This window comes from Manacus vitellinus, unplaced genomic scaffold, assembly GCF_001715985.3.
Source record: "Manacus vitellinus isolate BGI_N305 unplaced genomic scaffold, ASM171598v3 scaffold_29_pilon, whole genome shotgun sequence".
NCBI lineage: Eukaryota > Metazoa > Chordata > Aves > Passeriformes > Pipridae > Manacus > Manacus vitellinus.
Window position 1 is genome coordinate 3,106,786 of NW_021940207.1, and position 27,174 is coordinate 3,133,959.

Consider the following 27,174-nt stretch of genomic DNA (forward strand, 5'->3'; position numbering starts at 1 on the left):
GGTGCAATAACTCTGCAGAAGAATGAAAGAGCTCTTCTGTGCAAGTGGTACCACTGCACCATTAAGTCAGATACTTACACAAGGAAGGAATTCTCTCGAGGGAAAAACACTAAATACTCAGGACAGAATTCACACAGCATGTACAAGATAAAACATTTAATTGCAGACTGAAGGACATGGGCAATGATATCCAACAGAATAATCACACTGAATACAGATTTTTTCATACTGCTGATCAACATGCAAGCAGAAAAATATAGATAAAAGCAAAGCATGAGTATTTTAATAGTAGAGGTCAGGCCAGAGCATAGAACAGTTGGGGACAGACAGCATAATGATGGAAAACAAAGAGAATGTGACATTTTTTTGACGTATCAAAGGTGTCCATTGAAAAACTGAGACCAGATGGAGTGCTTCTTTATGCAGCAGTGCCTGTGTCCCACCTCCTGCCCACACAGGTTCTCTCCCCATTCCTGTGCTGGTCCCTGCTTACACTGCAGAGGGTCACAGGAGAGCTGGTTTCCTCTCTGCTTGCCCAAGTGCCTAACAGACCCTGTGAGCTGCCAAAATAGCTAGTTCCACTTGGAGGTTTTGCAAATTGTATCGATTTCTTTGCAAGATTCAAGTGTAATGAGCAACATGAAGAGGAGTTACAAACCTCAAATACATCGGATTTATCCACTGAATGTCAGTACTTGCTTTTTGGCCATCTCCGAGAGAACCTCTAGATGACTACTTATGGTTTAGACCCAACATGAATCTAAACTATGTAGAGTCTATCCCAAGCACTTGGAAGATGGATCTTCAATGCTTCATCGAGACAAGATGTCAAGCAGGACACCAAGGCAATGACTGTGCTGCTGTGACTTGGATTCCTGGCTCAGAAGGCACTCTCTGCTGGTGGGGAGGAGTTACCAAGGCAGATTGTACTTAGCTCTTTCAAGCAGTCTCTGAACAGTGAGGTTTTCAGCCAATGTGATGAAAGTAAAAGGACAATTTCGGGTATTCCTGTCATTAATTATTTTTATCATTATTCCAAGACCAACTCAAGAGGTTAACTCTATCAGGAAATCAGCAGTCTTTGAATTTAAAGAGATGGGAAGTGACACCCAGCAGCTTTCAAGATGAATTACAATAATTTTGGGTGTAGGATGTCATCCTGTTCCTGAAATGAAGGTTTACAGTGGGGAGGGACCAGCCTCTCTCTACTGCTAGGTCAGTCCCTTCTGTGATACCTCTACTGTACACAACAACCCAAGGTTGCTTGAGCACTCCTGGGCATTCAAAGAGACCTTGGGATTTAGTCCTAGGTCAAACACATACAATGTCCTTCCACGGAACAGCCTTGACATTTCAACTTCTTTGGGAACAGAAGGCAGCTGCTGGGATTTCACTTTTAGTCATCTAACTCTTTTGTATATTTTTTGAAAGATTTCCAAAACATTCTCATCTGCACCTGGTTTTACTCTTCCTGTGTAACTGGCATAATAGTTCACAATCAAGAAATACTGTAGTGGATTACAGTGTAAGATGTTTTTCCTGTTCACCTGGGTTCTGAAACTCTGCACTGCAATAGATTAAAAGTCAAAACAATTGGTCAGTGATTCTGAGGGATCCTGCCATTTCAGAAAGCTAATAATAAAGAATATATACAGCAGTAACTCCTTTGCTGCCTACATGTAACAGAACATATTACTGAAGTATTCCCAGCTAACCTTCCAAAGTTTATCTTCCTCACATATCTTCTGACTCTTACCTGCTGAATTTACTGAAAGATCCTGTTTTCTCTAGCTCTATCTGGTCATCCCCTATCCTCTTTGGTTCATCTCCAAAGATTCTCCTCGTCCCTGAGGTCCTTTTCAATGAACAGAAATCCTGAGCAAAGTGCTTTTAGATCTGTTTGTACTAGAATTTCTGGATCTTCTTTCCATTATCCAGATCCTTAAAGGCATTTGTTGTTTTTTTTTCCTTCAATATACAACTCAACACTCTGTTTTTAAGTCTGTACCCACCAATACCCCTGAGATCCCCCAGGACACAAAATCCCACACCTCTAAATCTCTAGGGAATTGTCCCAGGTCCTGAATTTATGAACTCAAATGATCCAGAAGGCGACTTTGCCCAGAGCATCCTTCTTCCCTGCAGGACAGTAAACTAACTTTTATGAGTAATTCTACTGGTATTTGCACATGTGTTTGCATGTTCTGCAGCCGTGGTCTTCATTACATTAGTCCTTCATAGACAATCTACTTCTAATTTTGTTTTAATCCCATGTCTTTTTCCCACACAGCTTTCCTTGTATACTGTAAAAAAAAGAGCCTTTTGGGATAAAGATGAAATATTTATAAAATACCTATACTTGATACAAAATTCCAGTGTAACAAATATGAATTACCAATAACAAATCCTGTCCATTTTTGCTTAACCAAGGTTAGAATCAATCTTCTTACAAGCAGCTTTCAAACATTTGCAACAAATGTCTTGACAAATTATGTTCCAGCAATCAATGCTCCAACCAAATCCAAACTTTCTTAATCACCCGAATACCTTATCAACCAGTTTAATGCACTTATCTGGGAATTAGGCTCAGCCTATTTCCCTTTCAACACCAGCAGTTTGGAGCAAGCTGCCCTATGTCCAGTGAAACTGAGGGGAGCCCCACGTCACCGATTTCAAGAGAGATGTTTGTGGAGAAAAGGTGACGCAATTCAACCCTCTGATTCCATTCAACCCTGCACTGGGAAATTGAAAGTGATGTGTGTTTCCTCTCACAACCCCACGTTACTTTAAAAGAAGAGGCAAAATATACCACACATGCTGCAGTTCCCAGCATTACACTGGAGCCCACTGTGGGATGCAGCAGGGACCTGGATTTGGCACAGATCTGAGGGCATTTTGCAAATTTCAAAGACTCTGCAACCACAAGCCCTTGATAGGAAAAAAGGATATACACCTGCTTTTAATCACTACAATATGTCTTTTTCACTTTGCTAGTGACACAACAAAACCCCTCCAAACTAATCAGCAGGTAACAGGAGAGACCAACTAATTATGTCTGATACTGAAGCAAAACCTGACCAAATGTTACACACAATTCCACTCCCTGTTGGTCTTCTTTAATTTTCTGATATTTGACTCCTGCAGTAAATGTAAATAAATTGCAGTTTATGGTCATTTTACATTTGACTCATACATCAATGTGTCTCTGTCATTTTCTCTCTGGATCTGGTGTCTGTTCATCTTACATATCTTACAAAGAAGGAAGCATAGTAATTTCATAATGTAACTTTTGATTCAACACTACTCCATTCTTCAGGGTTTATCTTAAGTAAGTCTGCCCAGCAAGACTCCAATTACAAACTCTCCCAATATTCTGTCCTGAAGGGACCAAGGGGATTAGCTGAAGGGTCCTGTACCATGCAAATTTCCTCCTACAGTCCTTAAGTGCCCAGGGGGACAAAGTTGAATAGAAGAGGGAATAGAGCTGAATAGAAGAGCAAAATATAAGTGCACGCAACTTTGCAAAATTAAAACATCCCAAGTGTTTGCAACCTACATCAGAAAAGAATAAGGATGAAAGCAGAGGAACATAAACACTGGGAAGATTCAATGAATGTATCTATTTGCTCCAAAACGCAGACAACCAATGTCACTAAGGATATGAAAACTAGGGCAAACAGTCTGTAGAATATGTTTCTATTTTGCCATCCAACAATTCCTCCTAAAAAAAGATTAAAATTACTTAAACTTGTATTACTTTGTAGAGGTTGTAGGGATACAGGAATGAAAAACAACAGTGAGAACCACATTGGTTATCAATACACACACAAACAAATGTACAGAAGCTCTGTCAGAATGACCCAAAGCACAATTTTGAGATCAGCATCAAAAGACCTGCCCACAGGTTAAGATGACCCCTCAGAAATACATCCCAATCATTTCTGCTGCATCCTTTCCCATCACAGCCTGACCTTTCACTAGACGGAATTGTCTGCCTTGAAATGTGCCAGATTTCATTTCTGTTCCTACCAGTAAGCAGCCTTCGAACACAACTGCATCAGTACTGTGCGTTACCAGGAATACAAACACCACCGGCAGGTAATTCCCAGAAGAAATTTGGCAAGTGTGAGAAACCTGCCCGGTGCCACACCAGGTCTCCTAATCTCACCAGCTCTTACGTGCTGAGATCAGAATAAATCTTTAAACCTCTGAACCTTGGGTGAAAACATCCAGGCTTAAAAGCAGTACAGTTACTTTCTGTGAAGGTCTGCAACATCCGCACGACCTGAGAACAGTTCTGCTGTGCACTCCTGGCTGCAGTAATTTGCTAGAAGACGTGCAGAAAGGATCACAAAAAAGCATTGACTGAAATGAACTTATTAAAAACCTCAAGCTACCCTGAAACAGCTCTACAAAGGCTGCAGAAACTAGGTGCAGGCCAGAGCCATCTTTTACTCCAAGCTTATGCTGAGTCATCTAAATCAAGTACAGTTTGTTCATATTTCTGCAGCTGTTACATAAATAACCCTATTTTCCTTCTTTATTGGAGCTGATCTCTTTTAAAATATACACTCACAAATGAGTGAACAGCAAGCTCACCTCCCTACTGCTATCATTAAACAATAACGAGGAGCACGACCGTTAATCAAAAACAGACTCCAATATAAAATCCTCTCAAAACCAGACTGGCCCACTTAAGACATATATCCCTGGAAAAGTTTCCAACTGCTGCAATATCCTACTGCAAGCTCCATTAAAAATACAGCTCTTCCCACAGCCATCCCATGGTTCCTTTGCTAGTGACACCAGGTAGTTTCTCATGACAGATTTGTGGACTACTTCGGCAAAAAGATTCCTTTCCATCTTTTACTGAGGATGCCGCTTGGCAGAGCCCTCCATCCACTGACAGGGGCCACACTGAGAAGTTTTAAAACTTCACAAAGGTGCAAAGACAGTCTCTATCTCTCTGCTTGTTGCCTAAGATCCTTCAAGGCAAAGAAACAGTCATGATCTTGAATAAGTTAACAACAAATACTTGAGGACAAAGACAATTTCATTCTCTAAAATCTTCTGAAATGCCCTGATTTACCTGTCTGATAGAAGAAGTGCAGGCAATGAATGTGGGGTTTTTGTAGTATCTCAAGGTGCTATACACCAGCAGAGAGACATTTTCTGAATTGGGTTCTACATTCTCTGTTGATTTTTGGAGATCTCCTGACATCATGAGGATGCCAAGATATGTGGTTTGCTCATGTTGGGATTTTATGGTGGGGTTTTTTTAAGTGTTTTACATATGGGCAAAAGAGATGGAAAAACTAATAATTTCTTGTAACCACGTTTACATTTTGAATAAGAGCTGTGTTAACTCTTAACACAACTTTGCCCTCATGAGAGATGCAGCCTTGCCAGACCTGGATAAGCTCTTAACGTCTACAACGTCTCTTCTTTGTCATACTAATTACAGCTAGCATAGCAACTTTTAAAGCCAAAAATCCTCAGGGTACCTCCAAAACATGCCAAAAGTTTCTATTAAGCACATGATCGAGGTTCCCACAGGGGCTCTCCTAAACACTGAAGAGCTGGGAACAGCCGTAACTTTGCAAGCAAGAGAACACAAAGAAGTGACCCCAAAGGACCCCCAGCACTGGTTTTGGATGCTCGTACCCTGGCTGAGGATCCAACACCTCGTCTCTTGGACAACAAGCTCTGCGGCTGTATCTCTAAGGTGACATCTTAAAAATGGGCACAAAATACAGCTTATATTGCCAACTGCATGTGAAACAGATATCCCTTATAGGAGGCTTGCAAAATAATGTTTTTATTGGGTTCTTCAGATCAGGAAGTATTCGAAAAATTTAACCTTTGGAATTCAGCATTTCAATACTGAACCACAGTGGGCAGAGAAGAAGGTCCATGAAATGCTGCATCAAGTTTGTGCCTCAAATAGCAGCACACTGAGAGGATAAAGGACAAGAGCCCATCAGTTCTTAGTTGTTTTTACTACTCATGCTCACTACAGGTATCTCTTTGCATGACATCAGGAGCCATAAAAATGGAGATGGTTCCAGCTCCTGGACTGCACATCTCTGCTTCAGAGATTTTTCAAGTTTTAAAAAAACACCAAAGCATAGACACAGTGCTGAGATTTCCTTCCTGTGCCTGCTCAGGGAGCCAGTCAGCCAGCCACCATGCCTGCTCCAAGGATGCAGAGGCGCTCCCTGCAGTCACTCCCACTCCGCTCCTCAGTTCCCTCCTGAATGGATCTGAGCCACAAGGTCTCTTCAGAATAAACACCAGAGATTTCAAAAGAACTGAAAGGGTATTTCCATGTCGGTTCTTTCCATGCTGGTTTAAAACCTGATCCTTAGGATTCAACAAAATGGCTTTTCCAGGGAGTGACTTCCCTTAGCTGAAGGCTGAGACAGTGATGGAGTGAGATTAGAGCACGGTGCTAATAACACCAAGGTCATGGCTGTGATCCCCATGTGGGCCATTCACTTAAGAGTTGAACTCGATGATCCCTGTGGGTCCCTTCCAACTCAGAATATCCTGTGAAATTTGCCATATGAAATTCTGTGAGTGTGGGCACCATTCTCACAGCAGATCACAAGCTAAAAGGAGAGGCTGAGCACACAATGCCCAGGACAGGCATAGATAAGGTCACTCTTAAGGAAGGCTCCAGCTCAGAGCATCTTCTCACCGAGAGACCAGGGTGAAACAAGGACCTACAGCTCCAGCCAAAAGGCAGAGATCTGGCACACAAAGGGTTGCTGGAGCAGGCTCCCACCTAATGGTTCATGAAAATTGAAACGTGGGGGTTACCAAAGGCCTTCGGGATGGGACAGCCCCCAGCGGGTGCATTCACTTTTCTGTCTCTTGGATCTTCTCCTCTGTCAGGGTTGGAAAGACAAGGCAGACTTCAAGGGTGGCCACATCCCTGATCAGCAGATATATCCACAAGCCCCAGTTATGAGTGGCAGCTCTGCAATGGCTTTGCAGACTTTCTGGGAAAGAAGAATTCTTGTTCGAACCGGTATTTTCCTTGAACACTTTCTCCAAATGGCTTATGGATGAAAGAAAAATGAAGATGTATGCACCACAAACCAGCTCAGTGAATGGTTCCTGCAGCATCTAAAACCCACGCATATGTGAGCAGTAAAGGCTCAGAAGCCAGAGATTCAACACTTTAGATCGAGGACCTGTGGGATCACAACACTGTCATAAACCTACAGTAATTCAGATGACAAAGCGGAAAGAGAGAGAACAGAGTTCAGCTTAAGATCTCTCAAGAAGACTGTTTACATTTTCTGTGAAACTAAATGGCAATTTTTCCTTAATCTTGCCTCAAAACTGCTATTGTACAGCACAATTAATTTTATAGGCTTCAAATTTTCTTTCACCTCTGCTTTTTTATCAGTTTTACAGCACTGTAATAGTACTCTGTACCTGGGCCTAAATGACATGACAATTCATTGGTCACATTGCACAGAATGAAACCAACCCAAAAAAAGGAAATGATGTCTTTGATATCATCATCTTGCAATGATAAGCAAGAGCAAGAAAAACTAAGCCCACACCAAAAAAAAATCACTTTATCTTCATTATTAGTGGTGGATAGGCTAATCTAATCATGCAATATTCAAACTAAATGAGCAGAACTGGGATGGCAAAGTAAGCTTACAAGAGAGAAGTTCCTTTGGTCAGAATCATCAAGACTTGGCTTCTGGAGCTTTACTTTCTGTTCTGCTGGCTTACAGCATAGTAAAAGTACAAATAAGGCAGAAGAGAAAGCTCAAAAGGGAATGAGAAGAAAAACACAACTTATAAGGCACATTGTGCTCGTCTGACAATTCCCAGCATCCCATAAACACCAAAAAACAATCCAGGCAGTGACCTTAAAAAAACTGGATCCTTTATCCACAGACTGTGTATACAAGGTCAAAGTTTCCCCAGACTTCAGTCTGCAGGACTGGTGCATTAGCTATTCAGCTGTAACTCCCATAATGACAGAAGACAGCTGAGATCTGCTCAAATCAAATTACAGCTCTGTTTATGTAAAACACTGTGGCTCTGCATTTTCTGCCACCAAGACTGAGTGCAGCTTGAAGATGTCTGCTCTACGATTTCTGAAAACAAGCAATTAAAACAACAAGAGAAAAATTAGTTTATTACTCTGCTTATATTTGGTAAAGAATACCTGAGGACAAATTATAGATACAAATGTGTCTACAGCTGAATACAAACACTAAAAGTATTTTGTAAAATAGATCTCATACCGTCAGGGAGTTGTTTACAGGACAAAGCATCATCAAGATCTCTGGCAGTTGATGGGTCGATGGTGAAAATGCATTCTTTCCTATCCAAAGAAAAAAGAAGAAAAGGAAAAATTATCTCCCAGTCATGAAGAAGGTATCAAAACACAGAGCCCATCACAGATATCCAGACAATAACAACCATGTTTTCAGAAGACTGTTGAAACATCTTCCAATCTCATCTGAAGTCTAAATGTAATGTACTAAAAAAAAAGAAGTATTTAGACAAGTGAATCTCCTTGGGTATTTTTTCATTTTTCTTTTTGGTTTAACTGCTTGCTCATAGCAGCTTTCATTTCATTACAGATATTCCTCCACAAAAGCTATACAATTTAGCCCATCAAGTTCACTACAAAGAAACAAGCAGGAAAAAGTCCTGATGCCTTGCAGCTAGAGTAAAAATAGATTGTTCTTAATTGCAAATTAAATGGAACACAAATAACCCCCATCTCCATGCAGCAGAGTAGGTATCACAGCATCTGACTCTCCACAAGCACAGCTAGCATGGAGCAGAGGCATTGAAAAATGTACACCAAGCTGAATGGTGACAAAATTGAGAGAGAGTTTTGGTCACAGTAAAGACACCCAAGAGGTGCAGTACTTTATAACGCCTACACTGCCAATCCTGCACCAAAGGGAAAAGCAGGTTCCGTAGGAAACACCATGAAAGTTACAAAAAGGGCAAACTCCAAATCAGCTCATTAGATCTTACAAATCAATTTGGTGCTCAGGAAAAGCTGAACATCCTTTCAGATGTGCTGTACTAGGTGGCATCTGGAACATGCAGCCCTGCTCTGGAAGGCTCACATGTATGTCCTGTAGCAGTGGGTGGCAGGAACAGTAGGACCACAGATACAGTCTAGGGCCACAAGGATGAGACAAGTAAAGCATCTGACTCAGAAACCATCACGTTCAATAGAGCAGAGTCTGGCACCAGTGAGACCCAAAATCTGAAGCACTCAACAAATAAAACTTCCTAAATTCCTGCTTCAGGGCCTCCCTTCATCCCAGGCTGCCCTACAGCAACTTCTTGGCCAGACCCCTGGCCTACAGCAGAGTTCACCCAAGCACTGTGAATGTGGGACTGGAGCTGAAGAGCAGCGAAGGCAGTAAAGGAATGGGTTTGCTGGTTTATTCTGCTTTTATCTTAACCTTTAGAATAAGTTCAGCCCCTCCCTAGTTAAAAGATCTCTGAGCACAATGGCATAGGCTGAGGCTGCCAAGGAAGAGATCAGACTGTTGCTTTTCTTCTCTTTGTAACAGAGACTCATATCACAATGGCAACTCCCTCCTAGAGATGTATAATGCAAACACGTATTATTTTTCTTACAGCATAACCACTGTTATACTCCTGGGGTAGGAGACGTGGGAGGGGAAAAAATTAAAGCAATTTTTTTAAAGAGCAAGTGTCATATGGAATTAGCAAGTCTTAGTCTTTTTGTATGGGTGCTCTCACAGTGAGAGCAATGTCCCCAACTTCACAGACCTACCACTTCAGTACTTAAATGCTTTGGGTGGTATCTGCTGGTGTCAGACAGCTGGCAGCATGCATTTATATAATTCCACCAGGCACACTAAACAGAGATTTTCAAAGACATAAAAATCAGTAAAGCACTTCACTGCCTTTCGAGACTTTGAAAATCTTTTGGAATATGCTGGCTTTCAGATTGGATAGCAAAGCTGCCTTAATCCCCAGATGCACGTTAGTTTCTGATCCTTTGCATGCATCTAAACAAATTAAGAAACTGTGACACTGAAAGATATAAAATCTTTCAACTACACCGGGGCTTTGATCTGTTGCTGGCTAGCTATCCAGCACTGGAAATCAACCAATTTTTAAAGGTTTGCAAACAACCTTACTTCCATAAATATATATTCCTTAAAATTCCACTCCAAGGTACTGTGCAGCTCTCTTTAGGGAGATGTGCATATGCAGATAGACACTCCTATAATACAAGCAGTATGGGGACATGCATGTGTGCCAGCCTGCATGTATTTACACCGGGTCCCACTGATGCACAGTGGGCGTAAAGTCCCCCCAGCCACATCCAGTAAATCTTTAAGTTACTTCATTTAAAAGAGTCAAGAATGGACACGAATGGCTTACTTTATCTGACAAGTGAGCAAGAAAAAGGTTAAAAGCTTCTTCAAAGAGAATGTGGGTTCCTGTGTCAGGGGAATAGATAGCTTATCCCAGATGTTCGGGGCCTGCTACCACAAGCATCTGCCACCCATTGCGAATCGTGGCTCCAGGCAGTTTAAAAATTAACAGATTGGTTTCAACAAAGTGCACATTTGCAGCCTGCCCTGGAAAGAAGAGAGCAGAAATACAGAGGTGCCAAATTCAGAACACATTTAAACAATGGTGGCAACTAACTGGTCGCTTTGCTGAGATGTATTTGACTGGTCAAGTCTATTGCAGAGGCCAGTGGTGGCCCCAGTTCAGGGAACTCAAACCGTGGGGCCGGTGGGGCAGCTCCAGGCTCCCTGGAGAGTGCTTTGTGCTCAGCCTGCTGCCCTTCAGGACAAGCTGGTTGGGCTCTGAGCAGCCTCTCAGCAGGTTAACAGCAGGCACGGACAGTTCACAGCCATCTGAGATACTTACATTGACAGATGCAAAGCTGAAGAGGGGTCCAGACAAATTCTGATTTAGCATTTCTCACCAGCCAAGACATATGTTTAACCACCAGGCTCAGATCTGCTTCTCCTTTAAAACTACTCAAGGGACTTGAACCTGTAGCTTGTCACAGGCAGTTTATTATGGGCACAGACTGCAAGGTGAGGTAAAAAAGTAACTGAGCAAGTAAAACAACGAATTATACTCCCTGGCATAAAGATGCTGCAGAAATGTTGCAGAGCCCATGGCCAGGTAGTCAGTGGGAAAAGAGAAGCTGATCTGCAAGCAGAGCTCAAAGTTCACAGCAGTGAGATAATCCTGGCACACAGGCGAACACCTCACTGAAGTTTTCTAAGTGAATTACGCTCACCAGTAACTGCATTATAAAGTGTGTTTAATTATATTTCTGGTTTTCAGTTTCTATTACTGGAGAAGTTTCAGATGGCTACAGGAACCAGGGTTGGCATGTGAAAAAGCAAATGATCCACTGAGTGATGGGACGGCAACGCTGAGCCCAAGGGCAGCACCCCACATATGTGCTCCTCCAGGGCAAGGTCTCCAAGGAAGGCATGTTCTCAGCTATCTCCTGCTTTTTCTCTGGGCCCAGTGGTATCACTTTTATCTTCAGGACACTGCAGAGAGCCATCTCTCATTCCAGAAAATCAGGTAAGGCAATGAGAAGCAAGGGGAGGAAAGGCTGGGTGTGGGCAGTGCACCCTGCCTGCTGCTCTGCAAGCTGTCCCCTCCCTTGGCACCCACACCAGCCACCCCTGTACACACCCCAGGGAGGACCCTGGAGGCAGCTGACAAAAAACATCTGGGTGAAGAAATAGCATTGCTCTCAGCTGTGGGGCCCTGTGAAGAGGAAGGAGCCATTCGAATTCCTCCCCTGACCAAACTGTCTGGCTGTGCAATACCCCAAGGGCTGTGGTACAAGGGATCTCAGAGAGATCAGACCACATTTCTGACTGTAACCAATAACAAGACCAACCTCCAGTGGTTTGTATGATTCAACCACAAGAAATAGAACTTTTTATGCACTTGCTAACAAAGATGTCGCTTACACCCATGGCTGCATACTTGCACATTTGCATTGACCACAGGTATATACAAACTGGCAGCTGTCTCCAGCTTCTGGAGGGCCACCAAGGTGATCTTGTGGGTTAAGAAGCTTGATCATCCCCCTCTCCCCCTTCTTTGAAGGCCCCGAAGGAACCATCTCTCATTGTCATCACACCTAATAAAAGTCTGGTTTATTCATTTCAAATTGTCTAAACATACTTCGTAAAAGTAATGAGATGATCCAAGTCCACTTGTTCCAACATAACACACGATTTGGTTAAAGGAAAACTGTTTAGGAGATAGAGACACACAGAGTTAAAAGATTTTCTGGTCTTCATGTTGGAAAGGACTAAAGATAAACATGTGCCTTTGAGAAACCCCCAGCACTGATCGAAAACAAAAATTTCAGTGTGGAAACTTCCACTTTTTACAGGACACTCTTCATGCAAAACAGATGTTTAATGCGGGTTTGCAGAGGTGGACTTGCTCTGGCATGGAGTTTCTGTCAATGGAAGAATAAAATGTTTCCTCCCTCCTCCTTGTGGCCAGAGGTTTCGAGCACCAGAGCAAGGCAATGCTTGCAAGAGTTTGGGAGGATCAGGGGAACGACTTGCACTGAGCATGGTGGACCTGGCAAGCAAGAGCCAGGAAAGCACGAGCCACACAGACTGCCCAGCCCCTGTCAGCCCCTGGCAGTGCTGACCCAGCCACCTCCAGCCCTGAGACAATGACAAGGGCACTGCTAAAGCTGGCCCTGCCACCCTGCAAATCAACCACCTGGGAAAAAAAACTGCAGGACAGAGCACTTAGTTTATTAGACAGTGTGTATGGTGTCAACATACACAGGCTGGGATATCAATCCTAATTTAAGGAAAGATAATTAAGTGCAGTTGCTCTTTGCACAGCTTCAGGAAGACTAATTAAAGCAGACAAGCATGTCTGCAGAGCAGTTAGTCTTTTTACCTTTAACAGGCCTTAAAATAAATGGCTAGTGCAGCAGTAGAGGGAAGATAAGTAGTTTGTTGGTGAGCTGGAATTACCGTCATGGTAATTATAACGTTCACAGATCACAGGATCGCAACAGCAGTTTGTTTTTCTTTGTGCAAATACATACATCTATGCAAAGGTATGCACAAGAATCAGCAGAGAAAATACTGTGCAGCTGGTGCCTCAAGGTTTGGTACAATGCATAAATTTTTGCCAGATACCTGTTCAGAATTCAACATATGAGTTAATGATAGAATATGAACACCTATGGCACAAGGAAATTACAAGTACCAGTGGTCAGGGCTCTTTCTTCGTTTGAATGGAAGGTATTTTGATCAAGATGAAGCATTGCAATTGTAAGCCATGGGCTCAGACTGTATTAGAGGGCAAGTTTCTGGCATGGCTGGCTGTTGAGCAAAGTTTGGGTGTTGCCATTGTGATTTTCTGTAAAAGCAGCTTGGTGTTGCTGATAGAGAAAAGCACCAGTTTGTACACAGTAGACAAAGCAGCACCGTGAAGATCCTCCCGAAACAACTCAATGGTCTTCCCAGCCAGCAGCACACAGATGAGTCAACTTGCCAGTGGAGCCCAGATTTTCACCACTAATAAATGCCAACAACCATGAAAGATCAGTCCAGAGAACTGCATGTACCCAGAAGAGCATCAGAAAACACTTCATGAAGCAAGATGTTGTCCTTACCAGCTGATGCAACCATTTGCAGGAGGCAAAAGCAAGTATGACCCAGCTATTCAGGAATCAGGGAAAGCAAAGGATGGAGGAACTTCATCCCAGGCACTGCGAGCAAAAGTCAGCCGGGCAGCAAACCCATGTCCATGCTCCTGTGTGCCACAGATCACCACTCCTGGTCCTGGCTGCAGCCACCACCAACTCAAGTCACTTGGGTTGAAGCCCCAGCTTTGCCATTTCCCTGAACTAGGACTGCTCAGGGATGAGGCTGTGGGCAGAATTTAGGCTGCCAAGTCTCATAAGAGAGAAGGAGAGAGTTGGATGCCTTAGCAAGAAAATCAGAGCACAAAAGAAATAGGCTGAGAAGGGATCCACCAAAAGTCTTCGAACAAGAAACCCAGAGACAAAAGCTGAAATGGAAGGAAAGGGAATTAAATGGAATAGAATAGAAATATTTCAGTTGGAAGGGACCAACAATGATCACCTGGTCCAACTGCCTGACCAGTTCAGGGCTGACCAAGTTCAAGTATGCTTTTAAAGACATTGTCCAGGCATCTCTTAAACACTGACAAGCTTGGGGCATTGACTACCTCTCTAGGAGACCTGTTACAGTGTTTAACCACCCTCTCTGGAAGGAAATGCTCCTAATATCCAGTTTAAACTTCCCTTGGTGCAGCTTTGAACCTTTCCCACACATCCTGTAACCAGGAAGAAGAGATCACCACCTTCCTCTCCCCTTCTCTCTTAGGAAGGTGATAGAATTAAGGTGTCTGAACCTAATGACCTTATTCACCTCCCCATCTGGACTCCCTCCCATGGCTAACTTGCAGACTGAAGCAGTCTCCTGAGATGTTTACTGGTCATTCACGAAGACCAGCACATCCAAAACAACAACAAAAGAGAACAAAGAACACACCAGAAGCCACAGCATCCACTAGCCTGGAAAAGGTGACTGAAACCTGCTGTCTGGAATTCCAGCACTCAAACACTGTACAGCTGAAGATTCAAGACACTCAGTGGTTACCCTCACGTTGACATTCTGCCCTGCCCCAGGCTCGGTGCTCATGGCCCACAGTCCCTCCAGTCATCCAATGGATCCTGAAGGACCAAGCTGAATCTTTTGCAGAAGCATGGGCCTTTTCCAAAGCCCAGATTGCTGCAGCTGGAGGTGAGACAGTAATGACCATCTTTTTGTTTATTAAAGTTTCAGCAGTGCAAGTCTTCTTTAAACTTGACTATGTCAGTGGTAAGACATTTACAGTACGAGTGACTGCATGTCTAGACACTGGCAGTGCATTTACATTCTTCTAGGGACTCCTTAGATTGTCCTGTCCTCTCCACTTCGTGAGTACACACAATAGCCTGGTGGGAGTGAAAGCTCAGCCTCCTGGTTTGCCCTTATTAACTCCAGCTCAAAGCTGGCATTTTAAAATTAAGCATAAAAGGCACTTTTAGAATCTTTAAGCTCTTCAGGTCATTTCTAAGACCCTGCTGAGCTTCATCTTGCTAAAGTTAAACAGAGACCATTTCTCAGAGCTGGAAACAGTTGTTTTAATTTGGGAATGGGCATTCTAGAGCTGTCAACTCACTCCAGTGAATGCTACTGACATTTTTTCACACAACAATCCAATTGTTATGGTAACCACAAAAATCAATCTTGTTCTTCAATCACAAGAAAACCCAGCTCAACCACGGTGTCTGTGCAGGTTTGTTATAAAGTGCCAATAAGCATGGGACCAATTCTGCCAATATTCGTCATTTAAATGGGATGAAGTACTCTTTCTCCAAGAGAAATTTCAGAGACCAATCAGTGCCTGAACATTTTAGAGACTTCAGCATTCCACTCCTAAAGACATCTATTACATGTAGTGTCTACCACATTTGTCACAGTTGATGCTGGCAGATTTTAGTTAAAACCCAAGAGTGGCTGCTTCCAAGACAGCCTCTTAAAAGGAATATATTTTAAAAATATGCCTGCAACAGAAGTACCCTGACAAATCTCTGATGGCACTCTGAATGCCCTGTAACACACTAGCAAAGATACTTAACATATCACAAAACTCTTTTGGCATGGTGCATAAATTTCAAAATGAACCAAAATTATAAAATAATTGGAAGTAAAAACTACCCCCTCCAAACACTGCATGTTAAAAGCCTCACAAAAATCCAGTACAGCATAAAATGCATTGAAAGCCCATCTAGCCAGTACTGTTCTTTTTAATTTCTCTGTGTTTATGTTTTAGCTAATGTCCTGTTCTGGTTCAGAAAATAGACCTTGGTCCAAGAGAGCAGCTGACAATGACCCCTGATGTATTACACATCTACAACAACAAACTTCAACATTTTCACCAAGGCCTGTGCACTGGATTGCTGAACCAGAATCAATTATTCCTTCTATTTATCCTTTAAGATTTCCTCCATATTTATGGCCTCCAAGTAAGGGGGAAGATGGAAAAAAGAGCACTGCAGTCTTGTAACATACCTATATGGTTTGAACAGCCAATACATATATATAAAGGAGATCACAGTCTCTGGGAGACCAAGTACCAGCAGTATTTCCCACAAGTCATGCTGTAATTGTGCCACAAATATAATGAGTTCTCTGCACCTCCACTATCCCACGCAAGAAGGCAGAGTGTAATTGAAAATGCACTTGCATTATATAAAATACCTTAATCATAGATGCACAGAGAAGAGACATTAGGTCATCCAACCCCCATAGGTCAGAGCGGGGCTACTCATGACAATACATTTGCAAGGACTTTCTCCAGGATGGTATTAAGCATCTTTAGTGATGGCGTTTCCAGTACTTTCTTTAGCAGTCTACACTGCATTCTATTTTAGGTTGGACAGGAAAGGTTTCCTCTTTGCTTCACCTTACTTGTCCTCGTAACACGCCTTTCTATCCTCCCACCACCGTAAATGATTCTCACTTTTTCATTTTGGTCCACATATTTTTAACTATCAACCACTATATCTTTCACAAACTCCCAGTTTCAGTTTTGGCAAATACACATTGAACAGTTAATCCTTCCTTGTAAATCAATCCCTTATCTCCCAGAATATTTTTGTTAGTCTTTTTCAGACTGTCCCACTGCTAATCCATGCTGTGATATCTCCAGGACAACTGTGTCTCACACAACCTGCATGTGTGCCACCTATATTATGATTTATGGGTTGGTTGTTGGTTTTTTTTACAGAGTAAGGATCTGAGAATAACCTGGTAACAACGATCCAATCACCAAAAAACTTGAGGACAGATGGACAGCTCAAGGCATGCTTCATGTCACTTCATTCGAGTGGAGCCATGAGGAAAATACTGCTCCTTGTAACGACCAGCTCAGTCAGTTAGAACATGGTGCTACTAATGCCAAGGTTGTGGGTTCAATCCCTGCACAAGCTATTCACCTAGGAGTTGGACTCGACACTTCTGCTCATCAAAACCCCATCTTGTGATCCAGTGGAATCTAGCAAGAAACAGACACATTCTCAAATTTATTTAACATTTTATCCTCATCTCCCTCTGTTATTCTCTCCATTCTCTCTTCATCCAAGCAGGAACACAACAGCACATATAACAGCTTAGGCACAAAAGTCATTAGTGTTTTCCACAACTAAGCAGATTCTTAACAAAGTGAGCTTAGGTGTGATGGCCTACAAGATCAGAAAGCAATAATCCTGTCCAACTACACACCACCAATTCTGCTTGAAGCTGCACTTCCAATGGTCACACGCACCTTCCTGTATGGAAAAACACAGGTGAAGTTTCTCACGTGTCTGTGTACACCAGCCACTGGTAACAACAACCTCTGAGAGCACAGGTCATGTATCATTTTGCACAAACCAGTGTCACCACAATTGCTGTAGCTATAGTGCAATAGAAAATGTTATGAAAACAGAGAGGAAGACCCAAAGAAACCAACTGGAAGCAAGGAACTGAATCACATCATTCTGACCATATTTACTCAAGAGTTTTACTTACTCAGCTAATGGGAGAGAATGGAGCTAATATGAGCTCCTCATCAGTCCAAGAAAAGTAGAGTTTCCCAGATTGCCTGGACAGCAGAAGTACCCAGAGCAGGTACAGGCATCATCACCACATTCTGGAATCAACCCTGTTATAGCGGGACTGGATCTGATATACTTTGACACCACTCAGTAATCCCTTGAATGCCATGTATCTCTCTATGGAGAACATTTAGTTAGTCACAGAACAGCTCAGTGAGAGGGCAGAGATTATAATCAGGCCCTGTTTGTGTCTCCACTCCACACCAAGATAACATTCAGTTCTGCAGCAATATTGCTTATACGTTTGCTAAACAAGTCATTTCTCAGTTTCCATAAGAAATCAGAGCATTTTTACATATCCTATTATAGCTGAGTAAGGCTTGCTCTACTTAACTCTAGCTTTTTGTAGTGGAAAATCTCCAGGAAACAAGCTGTTTAATGATGTTTTATCTGACTTGCACTCATTTCTAACTCAAGTTGTTCACCTGCCTTGAAAAGACATCTGTTTCAGAGGCTGACTGCTTTCCTCTAACACCCTGGCACAGTCCAAGGCTGACATTTTTACCATCACCTCTAATTTTATCAGCCAATAATCTCCTCGGGCACCTACAGCAAAGGCCATGCTGACAAACCCTTACTGTACTCACTGCTAATCCCTGTTACAGCTGTAACACTCCAGGAGAAGGAAACAAAGTGGGCAGAACTGCAGTGCAGGTACCAACAGCGCTACAGAGCTTCCCTCACCAGCAGGCACAGGCACACAGCAGAGCACCTCTGCTCTTCTTCCCTTATCAACCAAAGAAAGGATGCCACATTTCTGAACGGGCAGTCAAAAATTACAATTTGGCCTTCAATAACTTGGATCAGTTGCAATTGAGGTCACATGCTGAAATACCGAGATGCAAATTTTAACTGAGAGCTTCATTGCATTTGAGCATTTTGTCTGCCAAGAGCAAAGTTCATTAACTCTGCCCTGCAAGGGAAGCAAGTCAGCACTAATTGTCTCCTGCCAATGCAGTGGATCCTTGCTGTCCCTGGTCTGCTGCCCTCCAGGCCTTTTAGCCTTGTGGGAGGAACGGACAGTCACACTGCCATTCAGAGGGACCTGGGCAGAGGAATAGGCTGATGGGAATCTCATGAAGCTCAAAGAGAAAAAGAGAGTCCTGCACATGGGGAGCAACTTGTGCACCAGTCCTGGGTGGGGAACAACCAGCTGGAAAGCAGCTTGGCAGAAAGGGACCTGGCGTACTGATGGACAAGCTAAACATGAACCAACATGTCATTGTAGGACAGTTGAGCAACAGCCTCCTGGGCTGCATTGGGAAGTGCTGCCAGAAGGCCAAATGATGTGTTCCTTCAATCCCTCCCCTCTACTTGGCACTGATGAGACCACAGCTGGAGTGCAGTGTCCAGTTCTGGGCTTCCCAGTACCAGGAAGACATCAGCACACTGGTGCAACTCTGCTGAAGGGCCTTAACAACAATTAAGGAATCAGAGCATCCAATGAGAGGCTGAGAGAGCTGGGACTGTTCAGCTTTGAGAAGAGAAGGCTCAGGCAGGGAGATCTTTCCGATGTGAAAATACACCTGATGGGAGGCAGTAAGAAGACAGAGCCAGACAATTTCTAGTAGTATTCAGCAACAGCACAAGAGGCAATGGACACAAAACACAGGAGATTCTACTTAAAGGTGAAAAACACACACATTTTTCTGAACCCTAGAATGTGTTCCTCAGAGGGTTGTGGAATCTTCATTTTCTGAGATAGCCAAACCCCAAATGGATACAGCCCCAAGCAGCCTGCTCTAGGCTGACCCTGGTTTGAGCAAAGGGTTGGAGGAGATGACCTCCAGAGTGGCCTTCCAGCCTGAACCATTTGGTGATTCTCAGGAGCTCAGCCCTGCTCAGCTGAAATCAGTCAGTTTCTGCTCCACAGAACACATCCATCTTGTAGATATTTCAGAGTTCCCTGCTACAGCACCCTTTCTCTGCTCAGTATTTTTAGCTCATTGTTTTGTATTTTGCCAGCTGAGAAACTGCAGTTTGTAATTTTACCTTCAGCTTCATATTTCTTCTTAAAAGTGAATACAATGTCCTGTTTATAATAATAAAATCACTAGTTGGCAGAATGACATCAAATGGAAAAAGAGAAAGCAACTGGAAAATTTAGAGCAAGCAATTTTGAGTGCCAAGTTTCACATTTGTAATAGTCCAGCAGAGGTCAACAGGCTCACTTATTATTAGGCAAATGGTAAAGAAATAGATATCCTCTAGTTCTTCCATGTTAAACTATATAAACCATCTCTACTTGAACAGATTTTAACACTTTCCAAAAGAGTGATGTTATATATTTTCCACAGTAACACCAACAATGGGAGACAAGCAAAAGGCAGAACTGCTTTGCAAAGAACAGCCTTTTTTCTCTCTCCAATATTTAGGTTTTTGTTTCCCACTATGATTGGACTTTCCTGGCTTTAGTTTCTTGTCCCAGTTAAGCAGTAAAGGAAACAAAAAGATATGAATGAAATTAGAAACATTTGGAATGAGTCTTAGAAATAGCTTTTGGGTTTCTTAGATTCCTGGCTACACCTCTTCAAACAGCCGCCTCCTCCTCCAGCCCCCAGCTCCTGCAACTATCTCTGAAATTTGTATTTCCTTCTTTGCCCTGACCTCTCTTCTCTTCAAGGGCTATATTTTGTCCCACAGCACTGAAACACTGTGCAAAGCAAAGCCAACAAGGAAATGAAAATTACATGTTGTAACACTGGAAAAGAACGGAAAATGGTTGAAACTTTGCACCCATCAACATTTGTCTCTGTGACAGTAATCCTCCAATGTTTCCCTAAAAGCAGAAACCAAACACTTCTCAAACTTCTAATGAAACAAATGCCAATTCCAGTCAACCTGAATAATAAAATGAGAACTCTGGCCCTATCTATATTATCACATTCAAAGTCTCTGGAAGGGAAGTTTCCTCAATCACATCATCCTGACACTTCATGAACCTTCAGGCTCTCTGTAAAATGTAACTGCAGGATGCAGTGCCAACACCTAATACTTGCCTAGTGCTTTTCCTTACAAGTTTTGGGTGCTCTTTAGAAACAAGTAAGCTGGAAGTGCCCATGAAATACTCATCTAATTTTACAAATAAACCCTTGCAGGTAAAAAACAGATGTCCATGGCAAAACTGTGCAAAAGTGGTTAAATCAGCTAAAACATTTCAAAACCATCTACGAGGTTTGGATCTTTTCTGCCTTAAGTAATGTTGAAATATTATGTAAACCTTTTTTTGTGAGCTATTACTGGAGAAATGAGGAAAAAAAAGATCTCCTGGAAGCAATTCTGCACAGGCTGTGTAGGTGAGATCACAGTTGCTAAACAAACAGAATATGCATGGCAAGAACAGGCTTCCTGTAAAACTGAAAGACTTGCAGGAAGATCAAGGAACACATTTACAAGATGGCATGGACAAACCATCTTTCCCTCTTGCCCAGTCTTAGCAGTTGGTGAAACACATTGTCTCACTTTCTTCTAAAACCGTGCTCCCAAACACCTCCGGCACAGAACCTCTGCTCCATGTTCATACACTGACTCACAGACCCAACCACACTCGGGGCACTGGTCAGCACAACACAGAAGTTGCCTTTTGAGGAGGAAAAGGTCACTTCCCAAGATGAAGGGAAACCAGGAAAAGTTATCTCGGAAAGAGGAAACACACAAAAACACAATGGTTTTTTTATGTCTCAGTTCCAAATCCCACAACCTTAATGCACGACACCAGAAAATCCACAGCCCTGTATTACAGAACTGGAGAGAATTCACTAAAGATGGAAGTATTTTTAAGCCAAACTCTTAGTATGTGTTTACTCCAGTCAGGTGAGCAATGTGTAAATTGAATTAGGATGAGCTATTTAGAAGTGTTAACATGGCTGTTTCAGGAAAAAAGATGAGTCTTTATTTCACTGTAATTTATTTGATATCATACTCTCAGACTACTGTACAGTAATGTGGGGAGCCCAAGAGACCAACATGCACAAAGTACAGCAAAGATGGGCACTCAGAGAGGCAGGTGCCATCACATATGGTGTGAGCTCCCCTGGAAAACAAGGCACAACTCCCACATGCACCCAGACCATGTGCCCAGGAGCAGGTGCCTTCCTCTGGATGTCAGTCTACACCTGTGTGTACTGGCTCTTTGCAGGACACTGCAAACCACAGAGCACTTGTCGGTGATAATATGAAAGCTAATATCTGATACCAAGTTAAGGCCAAGAGATCTGGGATCTTGTCAAGAACAGTCTCTCCAGGTCTGATGGGTGAGATCAGAAGAGATGGCATCGAGGTCTCCAGCTGCCTGACTTCACTCAGCTACAATTCACACTGCATTTACTAATAAAACTCTTTTTATTTCTGGGTAGATAAACCTCTTTCTGTGAGGAAACAACAAGGAAGACTCACCTGTATTTTTCTTTCCATTACTAGAAATATCATGTTATCTCCATATGTGTTTAGACCACAGACTAGTTAGTCAGCAGTGTGGCAGTTGACATTAAAAGGATTAGTAAATTCAGCTCAAATAATTGTCTTAAAAACTTTCACTGTTAAATGTTTATATTTGAGAGGATCAAAAGGAAATCTACTTTGTAGTGTGCGCTGTGGTCAGGAAGGGGCAGAGAGGGATTTAAATGGCTTAACTGCAAAACTGTTATCACCTTGATAAGTCCCAGTGTAATAATTCAGCAATAAAAGCAAGAAATGTACTTGGAATTCGTTTCCAAAACCAATTGTCTGACTGGAGACAAGTCAAGCTCTTTATTTGCTTAAAAGAACTTGGTCAGAAGAAACAGAGAATGCTACTGAACTGTAGTCAAGAATATAAAAATAAGCACTTTCCAGTGACTTCTGAACAGCAGCATTCAGTATCTTCTTTTTTTTTTTTTTCTTTTTGAAAGCTACTTGAAGCCTACAGTCTGGAACTGGTATCTGAGTGTTAGCACAAGTCAATCAGGAGTGTGATTCTTCACCAAATTACTCCATTGTATGGCAGTGGAAATCCAGAAAGCCGAAGCACTCAGGAGGCTGCAGGCTCCAGAGCAGGATTAGTTCCAAAGTAACACCTGGAGTGCAAGTACAGATACAAATGGCTGCAGTTTATCACCTGATCTGCTCAAGTTGCTAATGTCAATATAATAATGCCAATAACACAGATAAACAAAGAGAGGGAAGAGCTTGCTGCATATATGCAGGTGCTTGCACCACTGCAGTGTCTTGTGGAATCAGGCTCATGGAGCTGCTTCACCTCTCCAATACACAAGAAGGCAATGAATCACTCCAGCTGAGACAGGATGCTTCAGCATAAACAAGGGTGGAAGTAGAACACACCATATATTCTTAATAATGCATTTATTGTTTTGTTTTCCTGCACCTTCCTTTATTTCAAAGTGAGGTTCTAAACAAATTATTTTTCTTTGGTCTTTAAATCTTTTCTAGTAAGGATGTCTCTGAAATCTGACACTTTTAAGTGTAGCAAACCCACTACTTTTAGGTAGTCCAACACTATCAGAGAGCTGACCACCCAACAGACTGTGGAGTTCCTGAAAGCTGGTGGGAGAATCACTAAGTTGCAGGGATGGATAATGTGAGATAGGTGGACAGCACAGAACTGCTGAGTTGCAGGGAGAGACTGCATTTGCCAGCTGCTAACCTGACCAAGAGCCATCACAAACTCCACATGACACCAACTCTTCAAAACAGGGAAATACGTTGAGACTAGACAGGAAAACACAGAGGACAGTCTCTACCTGTGCTTAAGTTTCAAAGTAACAATGTCCAAGATCATTTGATCTGCCAGGCATTCAGAAAATCTCTGCTATAAAACTACCACTAAAATACGTAATACATTCCAGACAAAAACATAAAGCTTTCAGAGTAGGTGCCAAACACCAAATTTTCAGTTTTCAATAGTTCTTTTGAGAAAAAGCCTCTTTGCCTCAGAAAACAGTTCTCCAAGCAACTGATCTTCTGGGTTTATAGGTACTTTCAAAAGTAGTTTCTTTCCATGCTTTCTAGCACAGGTAAGGTATAATATGGTACATGTAACAATGTCAGTGCCTCTACAAACGTGATGAAAACAAAACAGGACAGCACAACCCTGCACCAACCCAAGGAGGAGTGTCAGACCATGCCTTTTATTGTTACCTTAAATCTCTTCTTTTGGCCAGTTCTTCCGGTGAGATAACCCAGGGCAGGTTCTGGGGAAGACATTCCAGGGCTTCAGGAGAAAAGTCTGAAAAATCCACACCATACTCTGTCAGGATCCCTTCTGTTTCCGGCTCAATCTCTCCAGCCTGTCCAAGACTTTTGCACAACTGCCTGCAGAAAGAAAGAGATGCTTTTTAAAATGTCTAATTACTACTGTCATGTTGTTACTGTCCCCAAAGAGTGACTGCTGAGCCCTCAAACACACTCTTTCACCCATTCACTTCTCCCTGAGTTTTGGCAGAGGACTTAACAGGAATTCAGACCATACCATGACTTACTTCTGCTGGAGATGCAAAACACTCATCAGACAGTACCCTGGGCTGTTTCATGCATCTCATTTGAAAGAGATGTTTCATACTATTAGTTTTTTGCAGAGGTGAGAAAGTTTTCCAAATTTAGAGAAAAATACATCCAGCAGAGATAAGAAAAGCACAGCTTTCCACACAGGCAGCTCCAGCATTACACATGGCTGGTTCCCTTGAGACTCTCCTTCCTCTTCTCAGCACTGAAAAAGGTGACTCAGCCCTCCTACAGATTCACACTAGATCCCAGAGAGCTCTGCAAAAGACAGTTCCCAGGGAGCTCAGTACACTGCTCTCAATCCCAAAGGATACGCATCTCTGCCGGGGCAAACCAATGCCCTGTGAAGACAGTGGTGTGAAGAACCCTTACTGCCTTCCTTACAGGAGTCATACACATAGACATGCCCACAGATTATCTTTCCAACAATCTTCCAGGCTCCTTCCAGGATCTAAGCATTCCCGGTAGTTGTTTGTCCCTCGCCTCCAGGATAAGCAGAAGCCTCTGAACCAGGACCTAACTGGAGAGGAGCCAATGACCTAGAAGCAAGTCACAGAGAGGGGAAATTGTCCCCCCATGCTAACAGTCCTCCATGAAGTATTCTGCACATGTGTGGATGAGGCTGCTGCTCTGTTACGCTTAGAGAAAGTTCCCATCTGCTCCAGTGCAAACCCCAGGATAGATTTGTCCGACAGCTCTGGCGTCAAACAAGCCCTCAGCTCTGAACATTGTGCAAACCAGGTCTCCAAAGGAGAGAGACATTTGTTCCCCTCCCAGTTGGTTACAAATATCCCATGAGAACCTATGTCCCATGGTGGCTCCCCTTTGTCCCCTTTCTCACCTCTAGAATGCTCTACAGTACAGAGTTAAAATATATTTTATTTTTTAATATACTACCATTAGGGTGGATGGCACACTACAGTCAATAGAGATAATGTTCCTGACCTAAGAAAATTACAACTGAAATTAAGGCAAATCCATCAAAATATGACACAAAAGAGAGGGGTAATAACACAGTGCAAAAACAGCCACTCTAATAAGTGTTTTTCCACTGCGTAAAATACACAATCATTATATTGATCCTTCTGCTTTGATTCCAATGAGTGAGAACAGACACTAATTACTTTCCTAAATTGGGGCCAAAACAGTGCACTTGTTATTTGGACGAGCAAGATGGTCTCAAGGCTTCAAATGTGCCATAAACCCACAGAACAAACCCCAAACTCGCAGCGTAAGCAAGACCATCTTCTTTATGGGAGCAAAGCTCTCTCTTCTCAACGGGAAGGGCTGTGTAATAAACCTGTCACATTGTGTAATATGCTGGAAAGGATTGCACGCTTCGTGGTGTGCTAAATTGTAGAGTTCCCATCGTCTAGCTTTAAAATAAAAATGAAAACAAGGATAAAAGATATTTCCCTCCATTGTTTCAATTTTATGTACAAACTGTATGGCAGAAATACGTGTGCATTTGGCACCATGGCTGAGTTCTCTGTTCCTGCAGCTGGGTCCCAGGCTAATCCTTATTTTAATGTAAATAAATGAGGCATCAGTTTTATCTCCCTCTCTCTCAGCAGTAACAATAAACCAGAGAAATCATCATTTCCATTTCCAGCGTCTAATGTGGAGCTGGGACTGAGCAAGGACGAGCCTGCGGGTCTGCAGGCCCACCAGTACCACCAAGGATGGACTGAAAAAAATAAAACTGGAAAAGGGAGGACACATTGCCCTACCCAGAAGAAATGTCAAGAGCTTGAGTCTTAGGTGCCCCTTCTCTTGGCAGGGCAGAGTTGGGAAGTGCATCGGGAGGGCGGTTGGACGTCTGCAGGACAAGTCATGGAAAGCACCTCTGAATGCCAGAGTGCTTTCCAGCTCAGTCTTGAAACCCATGTTCCTCTTGATCCGTTTACTGAAATTAGATTACGAACCATAAGGGGTTTACCCAGAGGTCTGATATAGGACTAATATTTTTTTAATAGTAATTAACATTTGATTTACAGTGTTCCAGGGAACATTTCCCAAGTACCTTGAAATAAAAAGTGTATAACTGACTTTAATTGGGGCCATGTTACAGTCACGCAGGAATGATGACTTGCATCAGAGCAAAATCTGACAGGACAGCATGTGATCAAAGGTAATGCATATAGGATCACCGATGGCCCTGGAGTAACAGCCAGGCTGCAAAATCACTCATGGGGCTCCACGGCCACCAAGGGTAGCAAGAATAGTTCAAGAGGCTTATAAACAACAACAGGCACAGGGCCCAGCAGCAGTCAGACGTTCACTCCCAGGGAGTCACAGCGTCTGTGACACCCTGGGCTTGCGTGTGTCTCTGTTTTTTCTAAATGTCAAAAGGTAAAAAAAGTTATAACGGTTACAGACGTAAACATTTCTTTTCTGTGACGCTGATGGGGCAGCATTACCTTGAATTCCTTGAATACCCTTGGACTAATGTCAGACATGGTGGGAGCGTGCACTGACTGGAACATGCCACGGTTGGGGCAGCACAGGGCATTCCTTTGAATCAGCCACAGCTGTAGGATCACTGAACTGCTCCGAGCTGCCCACTCACCAGAGCCTGACCTGTCATGGACATGCACCTGGGGCAGAGCCACCCTCGTGCTGCCATCGTCCCCTTCATGGTGACACTGATCACATCTATTCGGCCACCCATTTCTAGGAACGTTCAAGTTCTCTCCACTCCCCAGACTCAGCTGAAACTGGCCAATGTATTCAAAGGTTACACGGTAAGAATGCTCCAAAGAGACAAAGCATAATTGCATAATGCCAAGCAGGCTCCCAAATGGGAGTGAATAACTTTCATTGGGAACTTAACACCTTTGTTCAGTCTCTCCTGGAGCAGACTTGTTCACAGTCATCCTACATGCAGGGTTTCTTTCCGCAGCAGGAGAACATCCCACACATAAGCCACCACTCCTTGAGGA

At 42.9% G+C, this 27,174-nt stretch overlaps 1 protein-coding gene across 2 annotated transcripts in view; it reads right to left on the reverse strand.

Annotated features, from left to right (window-relative positions):
- Positions 1-27,174, reverse strand: part of DIS3L2 (DIS3 like 3'-5' exoribonuclease 2) — a 179,123-nt gene that overhangs the window by 79,880 nt on the left and 72,069 nt on the right. For both annotated transcript variants that reach the window (XM_029960788.1, XM_018075032.1), the window contains 2 exons: positions 23,870-24,043; positions 8,277-8,356 (listed from right to left, as the gene is read on the reverse strand). In XM_029960788.1, coding sequence (XP_029816648.1) covers positions 8,277-8,356; positions 23,870-24,043 — 254 coding nt within the window. The remainder of the gene's footprint in view (positions 1-8,276; positions 8,357-23,869; positions 24,044-27,174) is intronic.